This window comes from Lolium rigidum, chromosome 6, assembly GCF_022539505.1.
Source record: "Lolium rigidum isolate FL_2022 chromosome 6, APGP_CSIRO_Lrig_0.1, whole genome shotgun sequence".
Classification (NCBI taxonomy): Eukaryota; Viridiplantae; Streptophyta; class Magnoliopsida; order Poales; family Poaceae; genus Lolium; species Lolium rigidum.
In genome coordinates this window covers 94,788,260-94,813,022 of record NC_061513.1, presented here as the reverse complement: position 1 = coordinate 94,813,022, position 24,763 = coordinate 94,788,260, and the positions used below count along the sequence as shown (strand labels likewise).

The 24,763-nt window shown below is 47.7% G+C and overlaps 1 protein-coding gene across 1 annotated transcript; it reads right to left on the bottom strand.

Annotated features, from left to right (window-relative positions):
* Positions 1–10,491: 10,491 nt before the first annotated feature.
* Positions 10,492–11,506, bottom strand: LOC124662983 (transcription factor WRKY45-2-like). Its single transcript, XM_047200752.1, has 3 exons — positions 11,265–11,506; positions 11,054–11,161; positions 10,492–10,957 (listed from the first exon to the last, which is right to left on the bottom strand). Exons 1-3 carry the CDS (start codon positions 11,504–11,506, stop codon positions 10,492–10,494), a joined length of 816 nt encoding a protein of 271 aa, XP_047056708.1.
* Between the last annotated feature and the right edge of the window lie 13,257 nt (positions 11,507–24,763).

The window sequence follows — 24,763 nt, the reverse complement described above, 5'->3', positions numbered from 1 at the left end:
GAAACTAACGAGACCGAATGTGTGGTCTCGTCAGGAGCAATGAATTGCATGAGTTTTAACTGTCGGGGAGCCGGAAACGCCCCAACAGTTAGAGAAGTACCCAGTTCTCCAAGTCCTTAAATCTTCGTTTGCTTTTCTTATGTGAAATTCTTATGTGAAACTAGAGAGAATAAAGATAAGATTAGGAGTCTTCGGGTTCGTTTAGGTTTTAAGGGTTTTGCTGGCTTTAGTAGTGATGGTCTTAGTGGTGATCTAGCTTTGTTTTGGCATGAGAGTCTTTGTGTGGAAATTAAAGATATAAATGAACGGTACATTGATGCTTATATTAGAGAGTCGCCGGCTGCTCCCCAATGGTGCCTCACTTGTGTGTACGGAGAGCCTAGAGTTGAAAACCGCCATCGGATGTGGACAACTATAAAAAATTTAAAAGCAACCTCAAACTTGCCCCGGATGATCATGGGAGATTTTAATGAGGCTTTATGGCAGCAGGAACACTTGTCCTGTACTCCTCATCCGGAGGGGCAGATGGCTGCCTTCCGTGAGACCCCGACTGTCTGTAATATGGTGGATCTTGGTTTTACTGGTCTACCTCACACATATGATAACAAGAGGACGGGTCGAGCAAATGTTCCGGTCCGTCTGACGGCTGTTGCCTCGGCTGATTGGCGTGATATGTTCGGTGAGGCTGTTGTTGAACACCTTGTATCCCCTGTTTCTGATCATACCCCTATTCTTGTTTGCCTCCTGCAGGAACACAGGGTACCGGCGCGACAGCCCCGTCGCCATTATGAGGTCTGGTGGGAGCGGGAAGCCGAGCTTCCTGAGCTTATCGCCCAAGCGTGGCAGGAGGCCGGGCCCAAGGGCGACCTGAGTAGTGTCCGGGCTGGCCTTGATAAAACCATGCAGGTCTTGCAATCTTGGAGTAGGAAGAAGTTCGATAATCTCCTTGCTGAACTAGATAAATGCAGGAAACAACTTACAACTTTGATGCAAACTGGGAATGGATGTGAGGCAATCAGGAGAGTTTCTGATCAAATGAATGAGTTGCTTTACAAGGAGGAGATGCTCTGGATGCAAAGATCACGTATTAACTGGCTTAAGGAAGGAGACCAGAACACCAAATATTTCCATCAAAAGGCAGTCTGGCGAGCTAGGAAGAATAAGATTAAGAAGCTGAAGGATGAATACGGTGTCTGGAGAGAGGTGCCATCAGATATGGAGAGAATGGCTACCTCCTATTTTAAGGAGCTTTTCACCCGGGATCCTAACCTAGATAATGATGACCTCCTTAATCTGTTGCCAAGGTCACTAATGAGATGAATGATAACCTGTGCAAGGACTTTTTAGAAGAGGAGATTAGTGATGCACTCTTCCAGATCCAACCCTTGAAGGCGCCATGCATAGATGGTTTCCCAGCGCGTGTCTATCAGCGTAATTGGGACACTCTAAAAGCTGAAGTGGTGAATGCCGTTAGGTTGTTCTTCCTCACTGGGTCTATGCCGGAGGGGGTCAATGACACGGCCATCGTCCTCATCCCCAAGACCGAACAGCCTGAAACACTAAAGGATTTTCGTCCGATCAGTTTATGCTCGGTGTTGTATAAAGTTATTGCTAAGTGCCTTGTCAATAGGCTGCGACCAATCCTTGGTGACATTATATCTATTAACCAAAGCGCCTTTGTTCCACGGAGGCTCATCACAGATAATGCCTTGGTCGCTTTTGAGTGCTTGCACTTCATTGAACACAATAAGAGTGAGAAGAAGAGTTTCTGTGCCTACAAACTGGATCTGTCAAAAGCATATGATAGGGTGGACTGGGGCTTCCCGAGGAGAGCGATGGAAAGACTGGGTTTTTCTCACAGATGGGTGGACTGGATAATGGCATGCGTCACCACTGTGAGTTATTGTGTGTAATTTAATGGAACCCTCCTGGATTCATTCTCCCCTTCCCGAGGACTTCGGCAAGGTGATCCCCTGTCCCCCTTCTTATTCCTTTTTGTCGCTGATGGTTTGTCGACCTTGTTGCAAAACAAAGTACAGGAGCAGAGCATTCAGGCATTGCGTGTGTGCAGAAGGGCCCCTGAGGTGTCTCACCTTCTCTTCGTCGACGACAGCCTCTTGTTCTTCAGGGCGAACCCGGAGGAAGCGGGCCAGGTTCAAGAGGTACTGAACATATATGCAAGAAGCACTGGACAACTCATTAACCCCGGGAAGTGTTCCATCTTATTTGGTGAGACTAGCAGCATGGAGGAGCGAGAGGCGGTGAAACAAGTGCTGCAGGTGACACAGGAAACCTTTGAGCCTAAATACCTAGGTCTCCCCACACCCGATGACAGAATGAGCAAAAGTAAATTCAAGAGACTACAGGAGAAGTTAATTAAGCGGCTTATTCAGTGGGGAGAGATTTACCTTTCACTAGGAGGGAAGGAAGTGCTGATAAGGGCAGTGGCGCAGGCGATTTTGGTCTATGTCATGGGGCTGTTTAAGTTGCCCTTTGGCTTGCTTGATGAAATAACGCAGATGATCAGGGATTTCTGGTGGGGCTCTGAGAAAGGAAAGCGGAAGGCACATTGGGTGTCATGGGACAGTATGTTGTGGCCAAAGGATCATGGGGGTATGGGGTTCAAAGATATGAGGCTCTTCAACCAGGCCCTCCTTGCAAAACAGGCGTGGCGCCTCCTCCAAAACCCTGATACCTTATGTGCGCAAATCCTGAAGGCCAAGTACTTCCCACAAGGGATCCTCACTAACACAGCGTTCCCAGGAAATGCGTCCCCAACCTGGCGTGCCCTTGAGTATGGACTGGAGTTGCTTAAGCTAGGGACTATATGGCGCATTGGTAATGGGGCCAGCGTTCGTGTATGGCGGCATGATACGTCCAAAACGTATCTACTTTCCCGAACACTTTTTCTATTGTTTTGCCTCTAATTTGTGTATTTTGGATGCAACTAACACGGACTAACGCTGTTTTCAGCAGAACTGTTCTGGTGTCTCGTTTTTGTGCAGAAATCCAACTTTCAGGAAAAACCTCGGGATTTTGACAAAAGGGCCTATTTTCCCAGAATACTGACGGAGCCGGAAGGACAAGTAAGGTGGAGGCCCGAGGGCCCCACACCATAGGGCGGCGCGGCCCGGGGGGCCGCGCGGCCTCGTGGTGTGCCCCCTCGGCTGGCCTCCGACGCCCTCCTTCGGACTACTTATTCGCCTCGACCTAAAAACGCAGGGGAGAAGTCGAAGTCGCCGGAAACCCTCCGAACGCCGCCACATCGCGAAACTCCGTCGCGGGAGCCAGAAGTCTCCGTTCTGGCACTCCGCCGGGACGGGGAATTGGAGGAGATCATCACCGCCATCACCGCCAACACCTCTCCATCAACCAGCCATGTTTCCCCCATCCATGTGTGAGTAATTCCCCCGCTGTAGGCCAAAGGGGATGGTAGGGATTGGATGAGATTGGTCATGTAATAGCATAAGATTGTTAGGGCATAGTGCCTAGTGTCCGTAGATGGTACTTTTATGATATTGTTGCAACTTGTTATGCTTAATGCTTGTCACTAGGGCCCGAGTGCCATGATCTCAGATCTGAACATGTTATTGATTCATGAAGATATTCGTTGTTTATGATCTTACCGCAAGTTGTATACACATGTCGCTGTCCGGAACCAATGGCCCCGAAGTGATAGAAATCGGGACAACCGGAGGGAATGGTAGCGATGTGAGGATCACATGTGTTCACGGAGTGTTAATGCTTTGCTCCGGTACTCTATTAAAGGAGTACCTTAATATCCAGTAGTTACCCTTGAGGCCCGGCTGCCACCGGCTGGTAGGACAAAAGATGTTGTGCAAGTTTCTCATTGCGAGCACGTACGACTATAATTGGAACACATGCCTATTGATTGATTAGTACTTGGATACCGTTTTATTATTATCACGCAAATGCCCTGCTATGATTGTTACATGAGTTTCTCTCATCCTTGCAACGCCCGTTATCCGTCCCCGTGCCTACGGTATTTTAATCCTGTTGTTTACTAAAATCACTACTGCTGTCTTTGTTACTCTGCTGATGTTATTTTACTACTGCCATTGCTATAAAACTGTTACTACTGATAAACTCTTGCGAGCAAGTCTGTTTCCAGGTGCAGCTGAATTGACAACTCCGCTGTTAAGGCTTTCAAGTATTCTTTGTCTCCCCTTGTGTCGAATCAATAAATTGGGTAATACTTACCTCGAAGACTGTTGCGATCCCCTATACTTGTGGGTCATCACGGCAACCATGGATTCCCAGAAAATCTTACCTCCTACCGATCACTCGGCAAGGAAGATGTAGACTCCGATGGGTCTCTGATTTCTTAAACCCCGATGGCACCTAGAATATGCAGCTCCTCATGAGGTGGTTCTTGCCGATCGATATTACGGAGATTGTCAAAATTCGCACCTCTGCAAGAAATGAGAATGACTTTGTTGCTTGGAACCCTGAACCTTCGGGGGTTTTTACGGTGAAGAGTGCATATCGGCTGGCTTTTGAGATGCAGCTGAGGGAGAATGGCAGACTCACAACTAGCGCACGACCCAGCGGCGATAGCCCAGAGTGGAAGATGATATGGCAGTGTCCAGTCCCACCTAAGATTCGTATCTTTGCGTGGAAACTTGCTAACAATGCCCTGGCGACCCAGGTCAACAAGCATAGGAGGGGAATCAAAACACCAGCGACATGCCTGATATGTGGTATGGAGGAGGAGAGTACATTCCATGTTATGATGAAATGCCCTCATGCTCGGGGCCTCTGGGATGTGATGCGAACATACCTCCCTGCCAGCGAGCTGCTTGTGGAGCAGAATCCTGATTGGTTTATGCATGTGATACAACGCCTGAACCTTGACCAACGTGCAGCCCTACTGATGCTCTTATGGCGGATCTGGCACGTACATAATGAGCTCACACACGCAAAAAAGCCAGCGCCGGTGGAGGCATCGAAACGCTTCCTGACTAGCTACATGGATTCACTCCTGATGATCAAACAATGCCCCAACGCTGATGTTGGGAAGGGGAAACATGTGATCGACAATAGCCTAGGTTTTGGCAAGAAAGTAAGACGCCCAGATGAAAGACCGCAGGTCAAGCAGAAATGGAAGCCGCCTGATGATGGCCAATTGAAGCTGAACACCGACGGGGCCTTCACGACTGATGGTCGAGCTGGCGCAGGGATGGTGATAAGGGATGCTGGCGGCAGGGCGATTTTCGCTGCATGCAGAAACATTACTTCATGTGCAGACGCCCTTGATGCGGAGCTAGCTGCTATGGAGGAAGGGCTGATGTTAGCCCTGCACTGGACGATGGAGCCATTTGTGGTGGAAGTTGACAGTTCGGATGCCATCAAGCCTGTCGCCGAGGGTACTCCAAACCTGTCATGCTACGCCACGAGAGTGTCCCGGATCCGTGAGTTTCTTAGGGAAAGGGAGATATCTGTCACTAAAGTCGGAAGGGATGCAAACGGAATGAGCCATTGCCTTGCTGCTTTAGGGAGAATACAGGGAAGACCAGAGTTTTGGTGACAAGACTTTTCGCCAGATGTTGCTGCGGCACTTCTGGCTGATTGCACTGGCCCTGTGTAACTTGGGGATCCCTTTCCCCCGCAAAAAAAAACACACAGTAGTGGCAAGAGAAGATACACGGCAAAGAAAAGAACACCGCAAAGCGGGAAGAAAACACACGACAAACAAAATAACACGTCAAAGTGAAAACACACACGACAAAGAGGCGCCCACGTGTCCTTCCGAGCCGCAATCAGCGGAGGCGTTAACATGGCATGATTTTGCCGTATGTCCTCTAACGGACACACTACAAAGAATTATGGCCACGTTGATGCCTCTTTCCTGCACGTGTCGTTTCTTCCCGCTGAAATGTTCACAAGGCAAAGAATTAGAACCACGTTGACGCCTCTTTCCCGCGAGCGTTGTTTCTTCCTGCTGAAATGTTCCCACGCGGGGGAAATTTCCCTTGTTTTCTTTGTCGTATACCTGCAGAAAAGATATGACAAATAGGGGTCTTTGCCGTGTACCGTGTGTTTTTCCCTGGTACACGGCGAAGGGTTTCCCGCCTAGTTTTCTCTTCATTTTCTCCTCGACAATTCATTCCCACCATTAAGTCCGCCCGGAACATTGGCTCGACCCGTCGTGTCACAGAAAGGGAAAAGCCTATGGTTGCGTCGTGACTGGCCAGCCCACGGACCCATCCTGTTAGTTAAGCTAGGCGTCCGATTAGCCTATTTTAATGTTGCGGCTCATCTGCTCACTCCGATGCACTTCCTCCACGAGGCGATGCTATCATCCACGCTGTTGAACTTCAGCTCCTTCCCACACAACGCTGGATCGTCTTCTGATGCCGTCGGCCAATGTTCATCCCACCCACCGCCTCCTCCGCGATGCCCCGTTGCCGCATCACCAAGTGGGTGAAAATCGCCCGCACCACCGGAGCCGTCAGCTACGTACGATGGAGGTCGATTTTGACATCGACGAGGAGCTACTAACAAACTCGAAGAAGGCTGCTCTCCTCCCCTCCTTCGGCACCGCCCTACGGGCCAGGCATGACGCCGGCCATCTCGAGGTGGCGAACGCCATGCTCATGGACCGCGCCGTCGAGGTCCTTCTCTAGTTCGCGACACGGGAGGCTGCAACGCATGACTTCATCGCAGCAGAGGTGTGGGCCAAGGCGGAGATCCGAGAGCAGCGCGACGCACAAGCCGCCACCAGCGACGCCGTGCACCACACGCTGGGGGAGAACTGCTTCCAGCAACGCCTGACATATAAGGCACCGAGGAGGAGGAGGAGGCGGCCAGTAAATGTTGGTAGAAGTGCAAAGGGCCCGTCGTCGACCTTACCGACGATGTGGAAGACAGAAATGGTGGCACCGGAAGCAGCGGGTAGAGAGCGCCGGGAGGAGGGCAACACTGGTGTTATCAGATACCCACGGTGGCGGCAGGACAAGCTGTAAACCTCACCGCCAATGCTGATGACGCGAACGGTGTTGACCTCTCCGGTGATGACGTTGCAGTGGTGGCCCAATTTGGTTTAATTTGTATTTCAATTTAAATTTCGTTTAAACTATATAATATTATCCTAAATTTGAATGAAATTCGCCGGTTCACTTCCTCACAAATTTCTATTTATTTTAGTATCCGGCGGATCAGATTCCTCGTTAGTTTCTTGCGTTGTTTTATTTTAAATCAAAAATAACAAGTGCCAGCGTGTTAGTTTTATCAGTTAACAGTTAGTGGCGCGCCGAGAGAATGCCACCACTATTCTGTCGAAATGATAGCGTGGGCTTAACAGTGGCGACAATTTAGGCTAGCTATAGTGCTAGTATCATAGCTAGTATCATGCACATTGGTCCCCACAAAAATGCTGATGTGGCAGCTAATTAAGAAGGAGAGAGGAGATTAGAGTAACATAGGTAGATATTGTATCATAGCGCATGTCACGAGAAAAGTTAATTCCAAACAAATCTTGTGCACAAATTTGCATTTAGATTCATGATACTAACCACTATAGAGATAGTATCATACACAAGCATCATATGCATGATAGTACTACATGATACTTACCACCATTGGCGGACCTCCTTTGGGGCCAAACCGGGCCATGACCCGCCCATGTTTTTTTGCAAAAAAAAAAAAATCAACCCTGATGCATCTAAGCCTTCGTGGCCCAGCCCAACACCACAAACACACACCTGCCTCTACTCCCTGTACGCTGCGTCCAGTTTGTCTGTCCTGTCACTAGCTCGCTCTTCCTTCCTCTCGTACTCAACTAGGTTTAGCGATTAGGACCAAATAGAAGGGGAATCGGGGTGAGGTGGTGGAGCAGAGGAGGCACAGCAGTGCAGCGCTGCCGCCGGCAAGGATCGGCCACGGAGTCGTCGCATCCCGCGGTCATGGCTGCATCGCATCCGCACGGGCACCGGGCCGGCGGCCCGATGGTGCGGCCCAGCAGTTACTGTTTGTGACTAGGACCGAATCGATACCTTCTCTTCTGCAGTTCCCCTGCCAAGGTACTTTGTTTCTACAAATTCTTAGTTAGTAATTTATAGCATCTGTTGTTCTTCGTCCACTGAATTGGAAATTTATTCAATTTCGCAAATTGCGACAGCCAAGAACAATGGAAAATGCCACTCAGAGAAAAAATGATTTGTCTTGAAAAGAAAAAAGATGAGACAAGTGAAATTGAAGATCTTTTGTCAGCAGAAAATGTTTCTTTGTCCTTGCTTCAATTTGAACAACAACAAGGATGGAATTCGGACAAATGAACCAGTCACATATATACTGTTGTTTATTTTTGTGTGGTTTCTTTTGTTGTATAGTATTATTAGATATATGGATGGATCTCCTGATTTTGTAAGCACTGAAAAAGATTTGATCAATGACTAATTCCTAGTAAACTACTGTGTTTGAGAACAATTTTTCGAGTTTCTTTTAGCCTGGCCCGTCCAAGAAAAGTTTTCAAGCTCCGCCACTCTTACCACTATGACCAGCCTTAGTGATGCACCATGCCAACGCCGTCAAATTAAAAAAGCGCAACGTCAACACTGGGCTACTTCCTACCGGTGATACTACCGGTCAAGGCAACACAATCCACTGGCCTATTTCCTACCGGTGACACCACCGATCAAGGCAACACAGTTCTAATCAATTGTTAAGAAAACCTCATACACACACGCGGGGAGACTCAAGTGTAATGGAAATAAAATGCAAGTGTGTCTCTACCCTAGATTCTCTGCTGGTGTGTGGTGGCCGGTTAATATTGACATGTGCAGGCATGGTTCGTGCTCATCTGCCTCTACATCGATTCGGATTCAGGTTCAATGTACTGACTGACAGCTACCGGAAACCTTAGTCCTAAACAAACTGATTCAACGTAGCCGCGTGTACTTCTTGGCAGAGAGTCACGTACTGTAATACGTTGCGTTGATCCTTCTTTTGCGGAATGAAACGATGAACACTGGTATAAGATACTTCAAGTGTTCATGTTTATTAAAACACACAGCGTAGTTGTAACACATTCAATATCTAGTGAAACCAGACAAAACTGTCAAACCTGTTCTGTCTAGGTGGGTTGCTGTTTGGCCTGAGGGTTACAATTTGGCAGCGATGATGGTCACATAATATTTTCTTCCGTGCCGATTCATAGCGTTTCTGATTTGCCAATAGCATCAATCACGCGCACACGCTTTGCAGTTAGTAATCACCAATCAGGAAAATAACATTACTCGAGGGAAATGCTAGTACTGTCCTTGAGATGGTCCCACATGGTTATATATAAGGTTGCAAGGCGGCACCCAATCGACTCCCCTTCATAGTCAAAATCGATAAAGTTAGCTGTAATTATTTTTTCAAAAGTAGTGTACTTTGAACTAGATAATGCTTTCGCGGTATGGTGCTTGCAACCCTGCTTATATGGGTGCTAAGGCGGATTATGGAAGAAAATCCCAACTATACTTTGCACTGCTAAATAGTTGTGTAAATTTAATGTCAACAAACGAATGAGGTTACATGTAGAAAAAGACCAAGGCTAACTAATAAAACAAAGAATTTTCGTTAGCTACTATGTGCATGAAATGACCATGAAGTGTTCCTATGTAGGCTTGCTGCCTTGCTTCTGTTTCCACTTGTTGCCCCTTTTGTTTCTTCAACATCCTCTCGAAGGTTTTATGCACTTTGATTTGTTGTCTCCTTCCTTAATTTATGATGCCCCTCAACCTCCCCCAAGAAAATATAAAACTACCTTGAGAGCCATTCTTCTTGAAAGAAACCCCCCTCGTATGTGTTGGGTCTATGTTGTTGTATTCTTTACTGTTTGGGACAGCTAGGTTACCATGTGACGATACCATGTACACAACATCACAGCCCGATAGGGACTATTTAGTTTTACTCATGTAAAAATTACATCTCTTGGTCCAAGAAGCCATTTACTTAAGAATTTGTTGGTCTAATCCTTTTCCTGCAACATACTCTTAGGAACCAATTAGCTAATGCTACATCGCAACCTCTTTCAGTATAAAAATATGAGTGAATTTCACTTTTACCCCACTGTATTTGTGATGGGTGTTACTTAGTTTAGCAAATTTCTAGCAAAATATCTCTTTTAGGAAAATTTGACCATAGTTTTAACCTGTTATAGCCTTTTGCATGTTTTGTTAGATAAGACCCGTATGTTAGGTCGATGTGGCGCGATACAATATGTAAAGATTGGTGGTGTCATCGATGATTATGTATAGCCTTCTCTTCACCATCCGTTCTATTCATAGTCACCATTGTGATACTTTTGAGCTTCACTCGTCACCTCACATTTTTTGGGGAATGCATTAGAAAAAAAGAATCCAGAGTTTACAAAAGGGATAATTTAGATGGATATTCATTAGAATGGATAATTAGTATCACAAATATTCATTAGAATGGATAATTAGAATGCGAGATATACCACGTTGAGCAAGCTGCTACCCTCTACTGAAGAATAGCAGTTTGAGGGAGATCACTACTGAAACCAAGGTAATTAACGACGCATTCCCATCCGACTCCGAGGCTGCCTTCTAGAAACTCCTGTACAGGAGATGTTCCTATTTCCGCTTCCGAGGACGAGGAGGAAGACGACGACCACCGTCCCCGCGACGTCTCACCGCCGTGATGGCGCCAACTCTGCTCGGCGTCGAGCAACGGCCGAGGAGATTCTTCCACATTCTGATACCAATCGACGACCCCGACGACTCCGCCAGCGTTCGAGCCAGAGTCGACGACGGCAGGAGGCATCGTCGCACGTGCCTCTTGCTGACAGGGATCGCCGCCGGCGCCGCCTCCGCACGTGTGTTCGCCGTAGTAGGCAATCACGAACGCCACGGGGCCCTCCTGCGACTGCTGCACCCGGCGAGTCGCGCCGCAGCCCTCGGCGCTGTACGCGCAGCGGTAGTAGAACCTGCAACAGAAGAGCGTACGTACGTGAGGCTCCGCTCTGAATCCTCTGATCGCGAGCAGCCGCGCAAACGCAACACATTTGCTATCCGGTTTCTACCTCGGGTTCTTGCTTCCATTGATGTCCTTCTGCCCGTACTTCCTCCACACGAACCCGTCAGCCGTCGTCCCGCACCGGACCTCCCGACCCGCCGCCGCACCACGCGCCCTGCGAAATCAAGTGCCAAATTAGGATTCGCGCGCGCAAGGCTATAGCCCGTAGGATCGATCCTTGCGTTGAAGCGACAAAGCTAGCGAGCTTGGTTTCGCACCTTCTTTTGGACGGCATGTCACCGTGCTCCGTGATCGCCTTCCTCTTCCTGCCGGCGGCGACCCCGCTCATCGCGGCGATGACGCGGTCGCAGCAGCGGAGGATCTCCGCGGTGAGCGCCTGGCCGCGCTCCGCCTCCGTCGGCGGCGACGCGGCCCTGAGCAGCTCCCTAAGCTGCGCCGCGGACTGCTGCCCCATCGTCATCATCTCCAGCACCACGGTGGCCGGGGTGGACATCGCCATACCGAGTCTCTCCGCTAGCTCGATCCTTGCAGTTGCACTACTCACTAGAGCACTAGAGCTGGGCCGCTGCACCTTGTGTTGCTTTTGGGTGTTGGGTTTGTGAGTGCCGCGTCGTGTAGGATCGGGAATTTATAGAGCTCGGGACAAGGGAAACTGCGGGGAAGCAGCAGGGAAGAGGCCGAGGTCGAGCTAAGTGCCGTACGCGACAACTTACTCAAGTCCACTCTTGAGCTTTTGGTAGTAGTAGTACCTACCCAGCCTAGCTAACCCTTCCTTTCCCTTTGCAGCCGATCGAAGCCATTGCCAACAGACCAAGAGAGCCAGGAATTGAAAATGATGACTATGCTAGCTGCATATGTCAAGATAAAATCTATGACATCGAAGCTAGTAGAGATACGCTCGGATATGTGTGGCGACGTGTAGTAGTTGCCCAAGCGCGTGTAGAGCTCTTTTTTTTAGAAGTAGCTCGTGTTTGTATATACGGGAGTACGTACGCCTGTCACATGCATGGAGCTGGTTCAGAGCTCGAGCTCACTTTCTTGCTAAGAGTGATTGGGCAACGTGACTGACGCATGCACTAGTAGAAAATCTCTCATCAGTACCGGTTCCAGAGGGGCTTTAGTACCGGTTGAGCAACCGGTATCAATTATCCGGCACTAAAGCCCCCCACCCTTTCGTACCGGTTGCTTACGAACCGGTATAAAAGGGGCCTCCACGTGGGCCACCAGGAGAGCTCAGGGCTAAGGATCTTTGGTACCGGTTGGTAATACGAACCGGTACCAAAGGTTCCCCCGCGGCAGGGAATTTGCCCAAATCTCTGCCGCGGGAGAATTGGTTTTTTAGGGTTTTTGGAGGGGTTTAGGGATATCGGTTTGTTTCATATCGCGTTGATGCACCAGAAACGCGTTTGGGTTTAGGTAGTACATGAAGATCAAGATGATGCATAGCAAGTTGGTGCATATAATATAACACACATGTTATTGCATAAGATCGCAAATTAAGTAGCACTATGCATGAAGATCGATCTTCATGCATAGTGGTACTCTCCGAGGCGTACTCTATATATGTCTATTACATGTAGCATAGTGGTACTCTTCGAGTCAACTATATATGTAACATGTACATCTTCATTCATAGTGAAACTCTGCGAGTGGTGGTATGACGTCCCGAAGGAAAAATCCCGCCAATTCCTCGCCTATTGCTATGAAGCGGTCATCGATTGAGAGCTTGTTCCGCTTTCTTGCCAACTATAAAAGAATAAGATACAAATGAATACATGAAACAACTATTACTGAAACTCAGCACAACTTATGATAACAAAACAAATTTGTGAAGATTGTTTTTGTACCTCTTTATTTCTTTCATTATTCGTTCTCTCGTTGATAATTCTGCGGATGTACTCGCAAACGAAGAATCCACGAGAGATCGGTCCCCGGAGGTTGTTGCGGGCATTTCTTTACAAGAATATAATTCAATCAAACAATAGTCAAGTATGATAATTAAAAGGTGTGTGGACCTAGGTAGTACTACTTACTTTCGCACGCCATCGCAGCTTCGGTGTCCATTCACGGGACGTATCTTCCTTGATGAAAGTTTGCCATACGCTGCTCGACAAAAGAAAATGCATAAAAGAGTCATCAATTAGTTCAAAGCAGGAAATTAACGAAACAAACCGATAAGAATTAAAATTACCTTCTGAGCATTAAAAAACAAGACAAGTATAGATCCTTTTTTTTGCTTAGTGAGTCCAAGACTTCAACTTCTCCAATTTCCAAATTGATGACGAGAAGAATAAAGTGAAACCTACGCATGTTTCAATATGTAGTGTCATATATATAAGTCATTAGTTAAAATTTTGACATACGGTGAGCAAAATATAATGTGTTATAAGACATTAAGACTCACTCGAAGTTGTAAGGCCAAAGTATTAGCTTTTTGTCACGTTGTCGCTTCAAAAACCTTAGCAAAGTCTGCGGTGTATCCTTGTTATAGAGGGGATTCTCTATGGTTTTAACATGCATTGTGTTCGGGTCAATGAACCCAATGTCTGTGATATCGTCCCTTTTGCATTCGAGCATCTTCGATCTGCATAATATAGCGCACAAAAGATTATAATCTGCAGACAATGAACGACTTCACAAATTAAATAAATAAATCACTTACGGACAATAGCAACCGATGATTGATTTGTCGAGGGCCCGGAGATTGTATAACTGAAAGAGTTCGGCGAAGTCAACGTTCACACAGTACTCCTGGAAGTAGTGCTCTTCCCTAACTCGCACCATGATAGTCTCGATCCCTTCCTTTGAGGCCTTAAGGTACCACGAATGCAAGTTACGCATACATGTTGGTACCTTCCTGAGATTCTCGACCAAATCTTTCCCTTGAACAAACGGATATGCTCGTTCAGCTAAGGCGTAATCAGTTGCGTCTTGTCGAGAACTTTGAACGGTCTTCCCGTCAAACACCTTGAGAGGGGCGACCGATTGAACGGGTTGTTGTCCGAGCTGGTAGACACTGTGTATCCCTTTTATCTCCCTGATACCCGATTGAACGGGTTTTGTCGCCTCGATCATCTTGTCATACGACCTTTCAATAGAACGCACATAGTCAGATGGCGGCGATGGTACAGGGTCATATAGATTGTCAACGGTACGCACAACTTTCTCCCGATCTAGTGTCTTCTCGAAAGGTATCTCCGGCACTTTCGGTGCAAAAATTTCTTCACCTCGGCCCGAACGGCCTCCGCGTTTTCCTCCGGAGTTTTTTCCCAAGGTAACTTCTCGGTAGGCGGCGGTTGTTTCTCCTTTCTAGCTTTCTTCCTAGGCGGCGTACCGTTCCGCTTAACGGACGCTGTCTTACGCGGAGGATCTCGAGATGGTGGACTCACGGCTGGGGTCCCTCTCGGGTAGGTGTGGACTTGGCTGCTCACCAGGACTGCCACCAGGAGGAGTCGATGGCATTTGCTGCTCATGTGTAGGAGTCGGTGGCCTTTGCAAAAGGACGACGTACTTGTTCGGCCATAGGGCGAAACCGTGCTTGACATCGGCCAGTGTCCTCTCATCTTCACCTCTAGGAATATCAAGCTCCACTTTTTCAAAACCCGAAACAACTTCATCCACCCCGACACGAACACAACCAGGTGGAATGGGCATATGATGGTGCATTGCTCCATCTTCACTTGGGTACACATAGCCGACCGCCACCTTAACGGACGCGGTCCCGATTAACATATGTAGCTCGCAATCTGTCTTCTCCGTGACATAATCCACGGGGTAGCTTCCTCCACATCCGTCAAGATGCGAGGAACCGACACTCGCTTCTTCGCCGAGATGGGGCAGCATCGGCTTGTGGATCCTGTAGAAACAGCGGCTGATCGGGTGCCCTCTGATTTCTCTCAAGAGCCTCCACCCTAGTTAACAACTCCGTTACAATGTCGGCGTCCTTCTTCTTCTTTCGCGAACGGCTTCTATAAGTGTCGGCGCTGTCCGGCCACGCTTCCTTCATGGTGAGACCTGGGCGAGCTCGTACCCGTCCAACATGTTCGGGGTTCCCCGGAGCGAGTGTCGGCTCGTCATTCTCTCGATCGGGAATGTACTCTCCCTTTCCGACCTTTTCAATTGCATCTACAAGCTTCGGTACAATTGCCTCAATTTTTTCCTTCCATTTTCCCTTCGCAACGATCAGCCCTGTCTTTGGGTCCAACCCTGCCCCATGAGCGAACAACCAGAACTTGGACCGTTCGGGCCGGTCCCATGTCCGTGGAGTGATTCCATGATCCATCGAGTTTATTCTCAAACGCTGTCCACTTCGGAATGGCACTCTTGTAGCCACTGACCCCAAATGATGCGGAAGTTTCTTCTTTGCATCATTTTCGGTATTTTTCTTCGATCGGGACACAAAAGTAGACGATTTCTTATACTCCTTAAATGCGGCCCGGTGATCTTTTATCTTCACTAGATTATCATCGAATATCTGGATCTTCATTCTTATATTTGTCCCATAAATTTTTCTTGAAGGTCCGGAATTGTATGGCCATCTTCTTCCATGTCCATTCCTTGACTTTATTCTTCCGGCCTTCCGTCATGTCTTCCGGTAGGCTGAACTTTGTCATGAGCGTGTCCCAAAGAAATTTTTTCATCGCGTCGTTGACATAACTAGCACCACTCTCCGGGTTCTTCGGCTTATGCCACTCTTGAATGCTGATCGGTACATGGTCCCTAACAATAACTCCGGATTGACTTGTAAATTTGCGGCAAAACTCCTTGGGCTGCACTGGTTCACCATTATCCTTGAATGCCGTGAGGGCTAACCTGCCCTCGCCCTTTAGCACCCGCGTCGGGCCTCGTTTTGATCTAACGGACTTGCTCGATGATCCGGAAGGCTAAAAGAAAAAATTATTCGTTAATAAGTGCAATACAAATAAATGAATGCATCTAGGGATGAACATATAGACTAATTGATACATAGATATACACCTCGCCGGAGTTTGTGATGGACACTTCGTTGTCTCTTCTAATTTGTTCAGACTCAAGTCCCTCGCCGAAATCATTCGAGAAAGTCTTGGAAATCGTTGTCATCTCCATCGTCGGGTTCCGGACCACGGGCACTCTCATAGATCAATTGCTTGCACCGCTTCTTCCCCCTCCTCATCTCGGACGAAGGTGCCGTCCTCCATACCTCAATGTCACTGCAAAATTAAGAAAGCAATTGTATTTCATTCATCATGTAATGATCATGTAACAGATTAGAAGAGTGTGCAAGGGTTTCATACATAGCAAAATTAAGTGGGGTGTTCGAATATAGCAAGAAATAGTGGAACACCCTCACATAGCATTTAGTTCTTGTTGCAATTTTAATTTGGCCGAACTAGAGATGATGTCAATGATGCATGGCATGACGATATTTGAAATCCTCATGTTTTTCTGATGCAATAAGATATAAAGTTTGTGCAAAGTGTAGTTTTAAATACTTTGAAAAGTATCCAGATTTCAAATTTTTAGAAACAACAAAAAGAAATAAAAAAGGGTTTTGGTTTAAGCCGATGCGTGAGGGGGCAGGGTTGCATCCAGGCATGCCGGTCACGGCGAGGAGCGTCGCCAAGTTGCTCCCGGCGGCGCCATCTGACCCGCCTCGCCCCATGGATGCCATGTCCTGCCTCGCGCCGCACCGGCGTCCTTCCTCCCGAACACCTCCTCGCAGGCCTACTACACCGACGCCGCCATCGCGCGCGCGCTGAACAGCTCCATGCCCGACCACTACTCCCCGGGCACCGCCTCCACCTCCTCCCCGTCCTCCTCCTCCTCCCTCCTCGCCGACCTCCCCTACTCCGACGGCACCAACGTGCGTTCCGGAGCAAGCGCGCCGACGTGCCGCTCCCGGCCGACCCGGACCTCGACGTCGTCACCTTCCTCGCCACCCGCCGCCACTCGGGCGTGGTCGCGCTCGTCGACGCCGCCACGGGCCGCACGACCACCTTCGCCGAGCTCTGGCGCGCGGTGGCCGGCGCCGCCACCGCGCTCTCCGCGCCGCCCTTCTCCATCGCCAAGCCTCTGCGTCATTACGTCGAACAGGTGGTGGGCGGCCGCGGTTGAGGGCGTCGCCGCACGCGCCACTGCACGCAGCCGTGTGCGCTCCTCCGTTGGTGCGGCGTAGCGGCGGTGGCGAGGTGGAGGAGGCCGCGCTGCGGCGTAGGCGGCGGCGGCGGCCGTTGTGGCAACGGCGCCGGAGAAGGGGAGGGAGCGAGGCGATGGGGGCGGCGCACATACCTGCAAAGGCGCGCGCGGAGAGGTGCGGGCGGCGGCCGACGGCGAGGCTGCGTCGGCGACGGCGAGGCTGCGACGGCGACGGCGAGGAGCGTGCGTCGATGACGGCGACGGCGAGGAGCGGCGCGGCGCGGTCGTCTCTGTGCGTGTGAGGAGGGGATTTGGGGAAAAAATTCCGCGCGGCTAAGTCTAATACAGGGAGAAGACCCTTTCGTACCGGTTGGTACCACCAACCGGTACGAAAGTTCGTACCGGTTGGTGATACCAACCGGTACCAAAGGTATTTTTTTTGTTTTCTTTTCTTTTGCTGTTTTCTTTTCTGTTTCTTTTTCTTTTCTGTTTCTTTTTCTTTTCTATTTCTTTTTCTTTTCTGTTTATTTTTCTTTTCTGTTTCTTTTTCTTTTCTGTTTATTTTTCTTTTCTGTTTCTTTTTATTTTCAATCTCTTATTTTCTATTTCTCCTTTTTTTCTTTTCTTTTCTATTTCTTATTTTCTATTTCTTTTTATATTTCTTATTTTATATTTATTTTTCTATTTCTTATTTGCTGTTTCTTTTTCTTTTCTTTTTCTTTTTTCCTTTATGTTCATTTTTTTTCTATTTCTTATTTTTTTGTTTTCTATTTCTTTTTCTTTTTCCGTTTGTTTTCTTTTCTATTTCTTTTCTATAACCTTTTTTTATATTTCTTTTCTACTTCTTTTCTATATATTTTCTAATTATTTTTATATTTCTTTTCTATATATTTTCTTTTTATATTCTTTACTCCCGCCACGACGCCGTCCGCGCGGGAAAGTTTCCCGCCACGTACGATGTCGCGCGGGAAACTTTCCCGCCACGACGCCGCGCGTGGGAGGAAAAAGGCGGGAAAGAAAGGGCGGGAATAAAATTTTATTACGATTGAACTCGAATTAAAAGTACATAGCTTAACTGAAAATTAAAGATACATGGCCAAATTCTACTGTTGGAGTCATTCGGTCATACTCGTGCCTAGCCCTGTAGTAGTCGCCACTCGTAGTCGTCGTAGTCGCCGTCATCATCGTCGCTGGCATCGGGGTCGCGGTACTCGAACGTCGGCGGGTGAGCACGCGTGGGCTGGGACTGAGGGTAGCGCAGGCGGGGGCCACGGTAGGCCATGACGCCCCGGAGAGTCCGGCCGCGCCACCACAGCCGACGGCCGGCCTCGTTGAAGTTCGAAGGAGGCGGGCCGCCCTCCTCGTGCCTGGAAAGCGCCCTCTCACGCCGATTGATGAAGAAGCTTTCCCAAGTCGGGTTGTAGTCGGGATGCCACTCGGGGATTCCTCCGCTGCTCTGGCGTGAGCTCGAAGTAGTAGTGGTTCGTGATGGCCATCTCGCGCGCCACACCTAGAGGGACTGGAGGGACCGGTACGCCTCCGACAGCTTAGCAACCAGCCGGTCGGGACGCGGTAGCCCGGCGGGCAGGGGTAGTTCGAGGCGCAAAGCGCCTCCGCCTCCGGGGGGTTAGAGATGCGATGGAAGCCATGGGAGAGAATGATGAGGTTTGCAGATATGAGTCTAGATGTGATATGTAAATGGTGGCCAAGCCTACATATATATAGTGAAAAAATGGCGGGAAGACAAAGGTGGGAACCGGTGGAAAGCGTGGGAAGAAAATAGGCGGGAAGACAGAGGCAAACCTTTAGTACCGGTTGGTGGGTGCAACCGGTACTAAAGCTGTCGGCAGGATAAGGACGCCCTGCTCGATGAGATAAAGTATGTAGTGCACGACGCCCTGTCGGTGGGATAAGGACGCGTGGGTAACCTTTAGTACCGGTTGGTGGGTGCAACCGGTACTAAAGCTGTCGGCAGGATAAGGACGCCCTGCTCGATGAGATAAAGTATGTAGCGCACGACGCTCTGTCGGTGGGATAAGGACGCGTGGGTAACCTTTAGTACCGGTTCGTGTCTACAATCGGTACTAAAGGCTGTCGGCAGGATAAGGACGCTCTGCCTATAAAAGGAGCATCGATACACCATGGGAAGCAGCTCAACAAGCCAACATGGATGGAGAGTTTCATCACCATGGATGGAGGAAAGGGTTGGGAAATCTCCCGTGGCGGAACTTGTCGAAGATGCCCTTGGTGCACACGCCCTATGGCATCTTCGGAAGTTCCGCCTCGGAAAAATTTCCCTGCAAGCCCGTGGAAGACTCCATCTCCTCTAACAATGTTGGGGAAAGGGTTGGGAAATCTCCCGTGACGGAACTTGTCGAAGATGCCCTTGGTGCACACGCCATATGGCATCTTCGGAAGTTCCGCCTCAGAATTTTTTTCCTGCAAGCCCGTGGAAGACTCCATCTCCTCTAACAATGTTGCGGAAAGGGTTGGGAAATCTCCCGTGGCGGAACTTCTCGAATATGCCCTTGGTGCACATGCCATATATATGGCATATTCGGAAGTTCCGCCTCGGAAAAATTTCCCTGCAAGCCCGTGACTTAACTAGTAAAACAAGCCAACCATCTCCATTGTTAATATCTTACATACAGTAACATCATTACACAAAAGTGATTTCCATATTGAGATACACAAGTTATGATCCCTATATGTAGCTAGCTAGTCTTCTGAGTTTTCTTCGCCCGTTTCCCTTTCTTCTTACTGCGACACAACCATGGACAATCTTCATTGTTTAAGATGATGCTTGGGTCAATTTTTACCTTGAAGGGTGGAATATCGTCAAACTTATTATAATCTTCTGACATGTCTGTCTTGTCCTCTACTCCCATGATGTTTCTTTTTCCTGAAAGAACTACGTGCCGCTTTGGCTCATCGTATGATGTGTCCTCTTGCCTTTCTTTTCTTTTTTTTCGGTTTGCTAGACATATCCTTCACATAAAAAACCTGAGCCACTTCACTGGCTAGGACGAATGGTTCGGTGTCGTACCCAAGATTCTTGAAATCCACTCGTAGTCATTCCGTCATTGCGGGTCTACACGTACCCCGTCTTTCAGGGTTGAACCATTTACACCGGAACAAAGGGACCTTGAAATTAGGTCCATAGTCAAGTTCCCATATCTCCTCTATGTACCCATAATATGTGACCTTGTTCCCATTGCCATCTTCTCGCATCAAAGCGGACACCACTTGTTTTGGTTGGTGCTCTTTTTGTCTTGGGCGAAAGTGTAAAATGTGTTCCCATTAATCTCGTACCCTTGAAAATTCGATATAGTAGAAGATGGTTGCTTGGCCAACAAGTACAGCTGCTCGTCATCGGTGACATTCATGAGACGTGTTTGCAACCAACCGCCGAAAGTCTTCATGTGTTCTCCATCAATCCAATCTTCACGTTGCTCCGGGTATTTAGAGCGTATGATCTCCTTGTGTTCCTCTTTGTACGGAGCCACCAAGATGGAATTAAGTAGAACTGTGTAGTGTGCTTGAGTGAAAGAATGTCCGTCCATACACTTTGCTGATTTCTTTCCTAGCGTGCCTTTTCCACGCAGTCTCCCCTCATAGCGCGATTCAGGAACACCGATCGGCTTAAGGTCAGGAATAAAGTCAACACAAAACTCAATGACCTCCTCTGTTCCATAGCCCTTGGAGATGCTTCCTTCGGCCTAGCACGGTTATGAACGTACTTCTTTAAGACTCCCATGAATCTCTCAAAGGGGAACATGTTGTGTAGAAATACGGGACCGAGAACGCCAATCTCTTCGACCGGGTGAACTAGGAGATGTGTCATAATATTGAAGAAGGATGGTGGGAACACCAACTCGAAGCTGACTAGACATTGGACCACATCCTTCTGTAAATTTTGTAGAGTAAGTGGATTGATCACCTTCTGAGAAATTGCATTGAGGAACGCACATAGCTTCACAATGGGTACTCGAACATTTTCCGGCAGAAGCCCCCTCAATGCAACCGGAAGTAATTGTGTCATAATCACATGGCAATCATGACACTTTAGGTTTTGAAACTTTTTCTCCGACATGTTTATTATTCCCTTTATATTCGACGAGAAGCCAGACGGGACCTTGATGCTACTCAGGACTTCAAAAAAGATCTCCTTCTCCTCTTTGGTAAGAGCATAGCTGGCAGGACCTTGATACTTCTCCGGATTCAGGTTGTTTCCTTCGTGGATACTTTGCTGGTCCTGCCGTGCATCCGGTGTATCTTTTGTCTTCCCATACACGCCCAAGAAGTTTAGCAGGTTCACGCAAAGATTTTTCGTCACGTGCATCACGTCGATTGCAGAGTGAACCTCTAAGAATTTCCAGTAGGGTAGCTCCCAAAATATCGACTTCTTCTTCCACATGGGTACGTGTTCGTCAACATCATGCGGAACAGATTGTCCGCCGGGACCCTTTCCAAAGATCACTTTTAAATCCTTGACCATATCATATATAACTTCCCCATTAGGGCGGGTAGGCTTCGTTCGGTTATCTGCCTCACCTCCGAAATGCTTTCCTCTCTTTCTTACGTGATGTTGTTTTGGAAGAAATCGACGATGCCCCAGGTACACATTCTTGTTTCCCAAATAATTACTATCAGTCTCACCTAAACAGTGTGTGCATGCATTGTATCCCTTGTTTGACTGCCCTGAAATGTTACCAAGAGCAGGCCAATCATTGATGGTTACAAATAACAACGCTCGTAGGTTAAATTCCTTTTGTTCGTGCTCATCCCACACAGGTACACCTTCGTCACGCCACAACTCTAAAAGTTCTTCAACCAATGGCCTCAGGTACACATCAATGTCGTTGCCGGGTTGCTTCGGGCCCTGGATAAGCACTGGCATCATAATGAACTTCCGCTTCATGCACAACCAAGGAGGAAGGTTATAGATACATAGAGTCACTGGCCAGGTGCTATGACTGGAGCTCTGCTCCCCGAAAGGATTAAAGCCATCTGTACTTAGACCAAATCTTAAGTTCCTTGCGTCATCTGAAAATGACTTGAACTCTCCGTCGATTTTTCTCCACTGCGACCCGTCAGCGGGGTGTCTCAGCATCACATCTTTCTTACGGTCCTCTTTGTGCCATCGCAACAACTTGGCATGCTCTTTGTTCTAGAACAAACGTTTCAACCGTGGTATTATAGGAGCATACCACATCACCTTCGCAGGAACCCTCTTCCTGGGGGTGGACTCACCCTCAACATCGCCAGGGTCATCTCGCCTGATCTTATACCTCAATGCACTACATACCGGGCATGCATTCAAATTCTCGTACTCCCCGTGGTAGAGGATGCAGTCATTGATGCATGCATGTATCTTCTGCACCTCTAATCCTAGAGGGCAGACAACCTTCTTTGCTTCGTACGTGCTAGAGGGCAGCACGTTCTCCCCTGGAAGCATCTTCTTTATTATTTTCAGCAACTTTTCAAATCCCTTGTCAGAAGTACCATTCTCTGCCTTCCACTGCAGCAATTCCAGCGTGGTACCCAACTTTTTCTGACCATTTTCGCAATTTGGGTACAACAGTTTGTTGTGATCCTCTAACATTTTCTCCAACTTCAACCTCTCCTTTTCGTTTCCGCAGTTCATCTTCGCATCAAGGATGGCCCGACCCAAATCGTCATCCGGGTCATCAAAAATCGGCTCATCGAAAATGAGCTCTTCTTCAGCTTCGTCTTCCCCCATTCTACCACCGTCTTCAATGAATAAGGGATAGTTGTCACTATCCTCTTCTTCTTCGTTGTCTTCCAATATAACCCCTCTTTCTCCGTGCTTGGTCCAACAATTATAGCTGGGCATGAAACCATTCTCCAGCAGGTGGACGTGAAGGGTCTTCGAGGTAGAGTAATCCTTCATATTCTTACAGGAACTACATGGACAATATATGAAACCATTCGACCGCCTGTTTTCCTCAGCCACGTTGAGAAAATAATGCATGCCAGTAATGAACTCGGGATGGCACCGGTCACCGTACATCCATTGTCGACTCATCTGCATTTTATATGTATATCAAAAATCATTAAGTACACAACATCATGGATATATGAGTGACCAACTTAATTAATATTCAAGTTCATCACATAAAACTAATTGTTTTTTATAAAAGAAGAGGGGCTCACCGAGGTGGTACCGTGCCGGCTAGGGGACGACGCCGGCGATCGACAGCGGTAAGGACGGGGATGATACTAATTAAAACCTACAAAACATACCATAATTTCAGCTCAAATTGCATATAAAAAATAAAATCACTAACTTAGGCATTTAATCGAACACCTTGCTTGCACTACAAAAATAGTACGAGTTAAAACTACCAAAGAACTGAGCTAAATTAGGAACGCCGGAAGGAAGGATGATATTGCTAACCCTTGGATAGATGTATGCCGTTAATCTTGTTAAAATGGTGGAGAAAAATAAAGATTATTGGAGTGTGAGAGGTGGAGAATATTTGGAAATGTGAGAGGAGAAGTGAGAATGAGATATGCAGGGAGCTGGGCGCTGCCGCGCGATGATATAGGCACAGACCCTTTAGTACCGGTTCCTTACACGAACCGGTACTAAAGGTGCAACCCTGGCCCCAGCACCGCCTGGAAATCGGGCCCAAACCCTTTAATACCGGTTCCTGTTACGAACCGGTATTAAAGGTCCATAACGAACCGGTATTGATGTCCCACGCACGGAACCGGTATTAATGCCCCCTTTAGTACCGGTTCGTAAGGGAATCGGTACTAAAGGCTTAGATGGATGAGAGGTTTTCTACTAGTGATGGCATGATGCATCCTATCGTATACATTGGCAATGGAATGTAGTGGAATGGATGGAACACCGTTATGTGTCTGTGAGAGTATACACACGGTTTAGATAATGTAGGATAGAGATAGATCTCATGTCCTGTCTTACACTTCAAGATGATCCCTGTACGCCTATATATATTCGTCCATGAGGCTCAATAATATATCAATTATATTTCGCCAATCTCTCTCTATCGTTCTACATGCTCCATTGCCTGCTTGGCTGCTTCTATATATGGTTAGTTGGGCTAGAGGAATGGAACCATGTAATCTATTATATACTAAAAGCACAATACAGAGATCTAAAATAGAGACACCACGTTAATCCACATCACCTAAATTATTATGATAGTTAGATCTAAAATTTACGGTTAGGATTTAGAAGCACAATACAGAGATCTAAAATAGAGACACCACGTTAATCCACATCACCTAAATTATTATGATAGTTAGATATAAAATTTACGGTTAGGATTTAATGAATAATTAGGGTTTACCTAATTATTTTGACACGGTTTATGTTCACAACGTAAGTATGGGGCGTGGGCTCGGTAATTAGCTGGGTCCACTAAAAAAATGTGTACGCTAGCTATTGTAAGAAACAAGTGTTAGCTGTCCTAGGTTAACGTGTTAGTTTCAAATTAAAAAAAAACTAGCTACAGCTAGATGCAATCACGTATCTCCCTAGAATTCTACCTGTGTCCGATTAAAAAATGTCTCTACTGATTTAGTCTGTCTTAGTTACGTACCAATGTGCCCAGTACTAGATCAATACCAGAACTGATCGATCCAACCT

What these genes read in the sequence shown, in the direction of transcription:
- LOC124662983 (XM_047200752.1), bottom strand. Translation starts at nt 11,506, where the DNA reads ATGGCGATGTCCACCCCGGCCACCGTGGTGCTGGAGATGATGACGATG. An exon ending in GACATGCCGTCCAAAAGAAG is followed by an intron (nt 11,162 to 11,264) that starts GTGCGAAACCAA and finishes TTGATTTCGCAG; the next exon opens with GGCGCGTGGTGCGGCGGCGG. An exon ending in AATGGAAGCAAGAACCCGAG is followed by an intron (nt 10,958 to 11,053) that starts GTAGAAACCGGA and finishes CTTCTGTTGCAG; the next exon opens with GTTCTACTACCGCTGCGCGT.